Below are 8,616 nucleotides of genomic sequence, written 5' to 3'. Positions count from 1 at the left end.
GGATGTTTCTGGGGAGTGAGTCACCATGAGAATCTAAACCACAGCCGCCAAAATCAAATCACAAGCTGCTACTTGGCTGGTTTGATAAATACTGCAATTGTGCACGAAATCATGAGGTGGGCAAATGCTCTGAGACATGTGCGACAAACACACACAAATACTCTGTGTCTTTCTGTCTCACACACACACACACGCAGACACACGCACACACAAACTCACTCTTAACACATTCACAATATTCACAAATACACATACACACTGACTCAAACTACATGTGTATACATAGAAATCCTCACACACAATCATCTGCACATTTTCATTAGATACACACATTCTCTATCTCTCTCACACACACACACACAAGCATTGAATGACACACACTAAGGATTCCTGTCCCATGAGTCAGTCTGTTATGTAACATCAGGAGCGGTAATTGAGTCGACTATGCCTCCGTTTATTCCCCCAGAGGTTTTCTCCTGCTCTTTCTGGTGGAAGATGCCAGCTCTCCACTATTTGATCGCTTCTGCCTTCACCTCAACTGAATCAAAGTATTTACCATATAGACAAGAGATTAAAACATTCATATGGACTGGATCCCGCAGATAAAGGTGCAAAATTTAACATCAATCTTACTTTCTACCCCCCTAATAATCTCACACACATACTACAGTGTGGGGACAGGCCACACACATGCCAAAAGAACATCAAAACACTATGTTAGACCACTCCTCTCATTGCTATACAGTAATAAACTGGGTGATCACCACGGCAACATGGCTGACTCTGACTCACTAGTTTCAAGTAGAACACCCCCCAACTCCACTTCTCTCTTTTTCTGTGTGTGACTGTGTGTGTGTGTGTGTGTGTGTGTGTGTGTGTGTGTGTGTACAGCACACCTGTGTGTACCTAAGACCTATGAACATTCTTCATTTGAGAACTTTTCCACAATAGATATACTGTTTTACCACTGATGTGTACCCCTGATATGTGTGTGTGTGTGTGTTTGTGTGTGTGTATATGTGTGTGTGTATGTGTGTGTGTGTGTGTGTGTGTGTGTGTGTGAGAGCATGCATGTGTGTGTATGTGTCTGTGTGTGTGTTTCCGTCTGTGTATGTGAGTGGGTGTTTGCGCTTGTATGAGAGTGTGTGTGGGTAATAAACCTAATTGCAGGTAGACAAAGGAAGCTCTGGGTTTGTTAAGAGCTGAGCTACTGGAGGCATCAGGCAGAGAGACTCTGTAATGAGCTGGCAACGGTGCTACTCAGATACGCCCCAAGTCCTTAATAACACTGTGTAAAACTGATAGCGTTCTTCAGACACAAGCGCAGATACCAGAGGGTGTGTGTGTGTGTGTGTGTGTACAAGCAACAATCCAGTAGTATATTGATGTTATTATTACACAAATGTATACCCAGATACGACAGAGAGGATGCCACATCTTCCAGACATCAGACATGCAACATGGCATTAGGTATGTTTGTGTAACGCCAAACCTCCAGACATATCATCAGCTGACACACATCCGGCCTTGCCACATTTTTTTAGATATTTGTACAAACATAGTATTAGTGTGAGTGAGAGAGTGTGTGTGTGTGTGTGTCTGTGTGTGTGTGTGCGTGTGAAAAAGAAAGAGAGAGATAGAAAGAGCAGAAATTAATTAACAGATCATGTTACTATTTCCATGTGGTTCTGATAAACAGCTGAATGAGAGAGAGAGTGAGAGAGAAAGAGAGAGAGAGAGAAAGAGAGAGAGAGAGAAAGAGAGGTGGACTTAGAGAAGATAGGTGTGGCAACTTCAGGATAAAACTGACTGGCCACCTCTGTCCATCACCATTCCCCTCACACCCTGATTCTCATCTCACTGTAAAGTCCTCTGGATCATACTTTCCGGTGAGTTCAACTTTTTGCAGAAGTCTTTTTGTTGATGTGATGTGCAGTTGTGAGGTTGCGTGCACTGCAGTGAAACTCAATGTGCAATGGCATAAGCCTGGCTGTGAGCAAACAAACTTGCCCTGAAATTATATTTGAAGAGTTCAGATACAAATCCCTCTAAATCCGTCAGACCACTTTTCTTTTTAGTAAGCAATTTTTTTTGTCAGGCTTCTATAGGTTTTGCTACAAATCAATATTTCAGACCAGGAAGAGAGTGGTATTTAGTGGGTTTTGAAGCTAAATTATCTGATTATTTTGAGCATTCACTCACCACCGTTATCTCATTTTTGATGGAGGTGGCGTTTAGAGGGTTTTGCATCTGAACTCTTCATTTAAAGGCAGACATGGCTCTCTTTTATTGTGTGACTACTTCTCTTTTGGGGTCTTCCATGTACATGTTCAGACAAAGGTATTTCCCTCATTTCAGCCGATGGTGATCTTGCATTTATTTGCTGATGTGTGCTCTATTATATATATATATATATATATATATATATATATATATATATATATATATATATATATATATATATATATATATATATATATATATATATATATATATATATATATGCTCTGACTGTGCTGGTTTTGTAGAGGCCTGGGGCGTGTTGGATATCCACATGTTCACATGATGGTTCAGTAAAGGCTTCTTAAAACTCTGCTCCTCTGTCATCGCATCCTCTCTTTCTATTTCCCTCTCTGTCTCATGCAACATCCATCATTCTTTTCTCTCTCTCTCTCTCTCTCTTCCAGCATTCCCACTCTGACTGCTCCTCCCACTCTCTTTGTCCTGGCATAACCTCTCCCTCCTTCTGGTCCTCACCCTGATTGGCCTCTCTGTCCTTCCATCATGTTTAGCGGCTAGCTTGGCACCACGACGCAGCCAGGCGGAACAACTGCAGCTAGTAAAGTTTGCATTGCATTCAACTGCAGCTCATAAAGTTTGCATTGCATTCAAATAACAAGTAGATGGCTGATTGTTCCAGCAATTTAGAAAGGCATTCTGTGCACACTGGAAAATAAATACCGTATGCTCTGCTGTTTAAGAGAATAAAGTGAGTGAACTCCTACACATATTCTGTGGTGCAAGACAGAGCGAAGTCTGTGTACAGAGTCACTAAAGTTTATCTCTTCGTCTGTATCGCTCATATCCCCTTCTCTCTCTCTCTCACTCTCTCTCTTACCCCCCCTCTCTCTGTTTCTGTTTCTCTCATGTTAGAGAGGGGCCTGGTAGGGCGTTGGCAATGGTCTGCCCTCTCTCTCTCTCTCTCTCTCTCTCTCTTACCCCCCCTCTCTCTGTTTCTGTTTCTCTCATGTTAGAGAGGGGCCTGGTAGGGCGTTGGCAATGGTCTGCCCTCTCTCTCTCTCTCTCTCTCTCTCATGTCTCTCCTCCCCTCCTCTTTTTCTATTTCCCTCCCTTTGGTGAAGTGTGAGGGACTTGTGTCTTACCAGGGTGTGTCACAATGTGTGTGTGTGCATGTGCGTGCATGCAGAGAGAATGTATATATCATAGAGTATAAGGAGTAAGGAGTGGCCATATAAATGTTTGGCATCATGCCAAAAAAAAATTAAAAAATTAAAAAAACGATAAGCCATGTTTTAGCCTTCTTAGTTTTTTAGCCAACTGTGTGCTTTGTGTTGTAAATGTAAATGTTCAGCACCAGTATTCAATTCCATCCTTTTTTTCAGAGCCACCATGACCCGTATCGAAAAAGCTATGGGTACCCTCATTGAAATTTTCCAGGAATACGCAGGTAAAGAAGGAGATGCTAAAACCATGAGCAAAGGGGAATTGAAGACTCTTTTGAGTAATGAATTTCACCTAAACCTTGAGGTGAGATTTCTAATATACAGTGTTTTACAGTATTACTACAGCAAAAAAACTAGATAGATAGATACTTTATTGATCCCCAAGGGGAAATTCAAGATACTATAACTATATAAGAACTATATACTGTAGTTCCAGTGTGCTGGGTGGTTTAAAACTCCTAACTCCTAACTGTTAATATTGAATATTGATGACCTACTTTCTACACCTACTTTTCCCACTGCTTCCCAGAACTTGGAAACCCCTTAGAGACACAGAATTTCACTTGTATGCATCATGTTCTCACAAAATACTAATGCTTGCTAGCAATCAAATTCATTTTTGTTTTAATTGTATACACAAGGACAATGACTATTAGAATGTCGCCACACTCTCACAAATATTGATTCCCTGTTGTCTAAAGAGAGCTGCTTTAGCAAGGTTGTGAAAAGTGATTGTAAACCCCAACACTCTTTTCCATTTACATGCACAAACAGGATGCAAAAGACAAGGCTGCCTCGGACAAATTATTCAAAGACCTCGATGTCAATGCAGATGGCAAGGTGGACTTCACAGAGTTCGTCAGCTTCGTGGCTGCTGTAACTGTCCTTCTGCAAGGCTCATAATGATAAGAGGAAGAGGCCCATTCATACACAAACACACACACACACACACACACACAAACACACACACAGGGTCTCACCATCACCCTGTCCAGAGTGCCAGAGGGCTGCAGTGTTTAATTGTAAGGGTGTGATTAATTAAAAAATAGCCCCAAAAAAAACATTCAAACTGTATCTTACACACCCTCACAAAACCATGAACTTATCTTGGCTTGCAGTGGAATACATACATGTAAAACATATTTGAAATAAACAGTTAAACTTGGTTCCAAAGTGCCCGGCTGTTCTTTGTTCCTTTTTCGAAGGCAACCTTGCAGTGGGAGGAAGAGGGAGAGGGACAAGAAGGTCAGGCCATAAAATAAGAGGGGTCAGGAGAGGAAGCGATAGACCTGGAGCAGGGATTCCCATACTGTGTACGCGAGCTTCCACTAGGGGGTACGCGAGATGAAAAAGGCAGTCGGAAAGGTGTTAAAAATGTTTTTTTAAATATCTTAAGCCTATGTTTTCTTTGTTCTTTGTGTTTCATAGTGTTGTCCTCCACCCTGTTTTTTTAGTGTGAGAGTTCATAGACCAGTTGTACATTTTGATTTTGTTATTTGTTATCATAGGACGGCTAATTAAACATGATGCCTGGAATGTGTTACATTTTTATGTGTCGGATGGTGGGGGTACGCGAGCCAAGTCAGGATGTATGTGGTGGTACACAGGGAAAAAGTTTGGGAACTGCTGACACTACAGAGAGCAGCACCACCTTGTGGAGGAAAACAGTTTAAAAGTATCATCTACCCCGACCGCCAAATTGTAGGCATCCTATAGGCTATGAGTGAGAGTGAGTGATTTTTTGTGCCTACAATGCCAATCCGTAATGGACAAATAATAACAGATATCTCAATGAAACACAATGACATCAATATTGGTCCAAATCATGTTTTAGCATATCATGATATCAAATATCTCTAGAGATGTTTGAAGGATCTCTTTATCAAACTTGCCATACTTCCTCACTGTAATCCTGGTCACATTCAAGTAGCCTAGCTAGAGACAATGGGAGTGGCCGTTTCACAGCGACAAGTGGTTGCTATGCCACAAGCAAGGTGGATTAAGCACAAATTGAAATAAGCACTATTAAATCTAAAAACTCAGGTTTTGTAACCAGAAAATACAGCAACTATGCGAGACACAGCCCTCTTTAGCTAGTTAGCTCTAGCTCTTTGAGTGCGCAACATTTAGCTAGAAAAGGCCTGCAGGGACATATAATATATTATATAACTACAGAAAACAAATGTAGTTTCACCAGATTTACTTCCATGACTAAAGGAAGTGTACCCTATCAAAGCAATAAAGAATAAGTTGAAGTTTTTAGTTAGCTAGTTTTAGTTTATTTTATAGTTTACATTTATTGACCACAGAAATAGCCTACCAAAGAAAAAGGTGTTAAAGAGACAAAAAATTAAAATAAAAGTAATTTATCCATGTTAAAGCAATAGAAAACACCTAAACACATTGTCCGATTTTATTAAAGAATTTAAGTAAGGAAATCATTGGGACATGAAAATTTGATCCAAAACAGGAATCACCCATATAAACACACACGTGTAAATACACATGCACGCATACACACACACACACACATGCACACACACAGACACACACACACGCACACACACAAACACTCACAGGCACTCACATACATACACACACGCACGCAGAGCTACACACACGCACACAGAGCTTACTTGCTAACTAACTTAATGGCAAGTTGCACCACAAAGCTCTGTGGTAGCAAAAATCAATGTGTGCCACTCAAAGGCAGAGGACAAAAGTATGTAGAGCAAAACGTTTGCATTTCCGATTTCATCGTCCCTGCCAGAGTCTAACAGGTGTAATTCCAAATCCCCATGTTATATTTCCACAGGAAAAATCTCAAGATACCAGATCTCCTTATATGGGCAAAGATGGTAGATTTTTTTGTAGGCGAACTTCAGAGGTCCATATAAGCATATGTAACAGAGGCGAACTCAGCTAGCACGCTAGTTGCACGTGTAAATCCTCACACCCCTAACCTTAAGAACGCTGCAAACCGCTGAGTTGGAAGCCTGGGCTTTTAGCTCAGTGGTTAGAGCATTCGACTCCCATACCGGTGAATGTTGAGGTGGGGGATTCGAGGGCCGTGAGCGGCGGATGAATTATGACCTCTGTTACACATACACAAAAGTTGCAAGAGTAGGGGATGGAGTAGAAGATGACAAATTGACAAGCATGATTTATTTTGGTGGAGAGGATGTAGAGGACTGAGCGGCGATCATATTTTGTACCGCTATGCGGTACATCTAGTTTGCCAACAGATTGGGACCCGGCTGCATACTACCACTATTTTAATCCGCCGTGACATCTTCACGGAACACTATGAAGCTATTTAGCCACAAAGTGCGTCCAAATTCACCCATTCTTCTCTGTTGAACTACTCGTAGCCTGCCTACTCATCACATAGACATCACAGGTATCACACGTATCACATCAAATAAAAGAGTGTTTTTTTTAGCTATTAAACAATGTTAGCCGCTAGTTGCTGTGGTAACGGTTCTCGAGAAAAGTAACTTTAAGTTAATCATATTATTTTATTTTTCAACAGGGCACATGAAACTGGGTGGGCATGTACTGTAGCCCCACTAGACTTGGTCCCCAGGGGTTATAAGGCAGGACTGACACACACACACACGCAAAATGGATTGCTGTGGATTATAATAACGTTAGCTGAGGAAGCATGTTGGAGCCTCTGTCTCTGAAGAATTGTTGACATGCACCAGTTGCTACTGAAAGGTTGAAGCGGACCATAGACTAATCAAGAATCATTGGTAGCTCTGACATTATCTGGGTTGTGTCATATGTTTACCTAGCTGATAACTTTAATTGAAGCATTTAGTTGTAAAATGTAGGCTAGTGTAAAATGGCATGCCTTGGCTTCCACTCCCTGTCACTCACCCGCTCACTGTTGGTATGCATAGAAGCACCCCAGTGATGGTGAGATGTGTTGCTATGGAGAACTGACTGTCTCCATTATGTCAGTTGCAAAAGGAGGTCTCATCACCAAGGTGCTGAATGCATAATTTTAAATGTCATGCCTGACAGTGTCATAGTCATAGATATGCTCAGTGTCAGCTTGTATGACACTATCATAACGTCTATGTAACATGTTTAATGTAAGTGTAGCACCCCTCTACTCTACTATATTAACATACACTCGCACACATCCATACACACAGACACACACGCACAGACACAAACACACACACATAAACACACACACACAGGCACACACAAACAAGCATACATATAAGTTGCAAGAGTAGGGGATGGAGTAGGAGATGGAGACAAATTGACAAGCATCATTTACACAACTGAGTGGCAGTCATATTTTGTACCGCTATGCGGTACATCTAGTTTTCCTTAGTTTTGACCACCGTATACAGGCCGATGGGTGTACAGTCACGATAAGTGTACAGCCACTAAATGTATAAATTATCTCTTATATATAAAGTATCTCTTACTCAATCCCCTACTCTTGTAACTTTTGTGCATGTAAATGAGTGTGTGCATGTGTGTCTTTGCTTTTGTGTATGTGTGCTTCTGTGTGTGTGTATGTGTGTGTGTGTGTGTCTGTGTGAGTGTGTGAGTGTGTGTATGTATACATTTCAAATTGATTGATTGAATCCAGCAACCCTTCGCTCAACACCACCATCCCATCTGCAGGCCGATGTGTGTATAGTCACTAAATGTACACATTAATTCATGTATTGTATGGCCACCATATGAACGGAATTCCACGAAACTCAGCATGCATTCAGAGGGTGTCATTATCAACCCAGCATCCATGACAATATGGAGGTGCATTAGTGCCTGCATGGGTGTTTTGCACATCTGGCAAGCCAGCATCCGTGACAATATGGAGGTGCATTAGTGCCTGCATGGGTGTTTTGCACATCTGGCAAGGCACAATCAATGATGTACAGTATTCAGGTTTTGAGCAACATATACTGTCATTCAGACAATGTCTTATCAGTAGGGCTGGGACAACGCGTCGACGTAATCGATGACATCGACGCAAAAAATACATCGATGCAAAATATGAGCGTCGATTCGTCAAGCATAACGTGTGCTGCTAAATATTTTTAATTTTACACCTTCAGGGCCAGATGTACGTACATTTGCGAACGTAGCGTTATCAGCGCCATGGACACACAGCAGATTGCGA

At 41.5% G+C, this 8,616-nt stretch overlaps 1 protein-coding gene across 1 annotated transcript; it reads left to right on the top strand.

Annotated features, from left to right (window-relative positions):
• The first annotated feature begins 1,787 nt into the window (after positions 1-1,787).
• Positions 1,788-4,630, top strand: LOC125305687 (protein S100-P-like). The gene is made up of 3 exons (XM_048260596.1): positions 1,788-1,889; positions 3,624-3,768; positions 4,239-4,630. Exons 2-3 carry the CDS (start codon positions 3,631-3,633, stop codon positions 4,365-4,367), a joined length of 267 nt encoding a protein of 88 aa, XP_048116553.1. The 5' UTR covers positions 1,788-1,889; positions 3,624-3,630; the 3' UTR covers positions 4,368-4,630.
• Positions 4,631-8,616: the final 3,986 nt, after the last annotated feature.

Source organism: Alosa alosa, chromosome 13, assembly GCF_017589495.1.
Source record: "Alosa alosa isolate M-15738 ecotype Scorff River chromosome 13, AALO_Geno_1.1, whole genome shotgun sequence".
NCBI classification, from domain to species: Eukaryota; Metazoa; Chordata; class Actinopteri; order Clupeiformes; family Clupeidae; genus Alosa; species Alosa alosa.
This window is presented reverse-complemented; position numbering and strand designations above follow the sequence as displayed.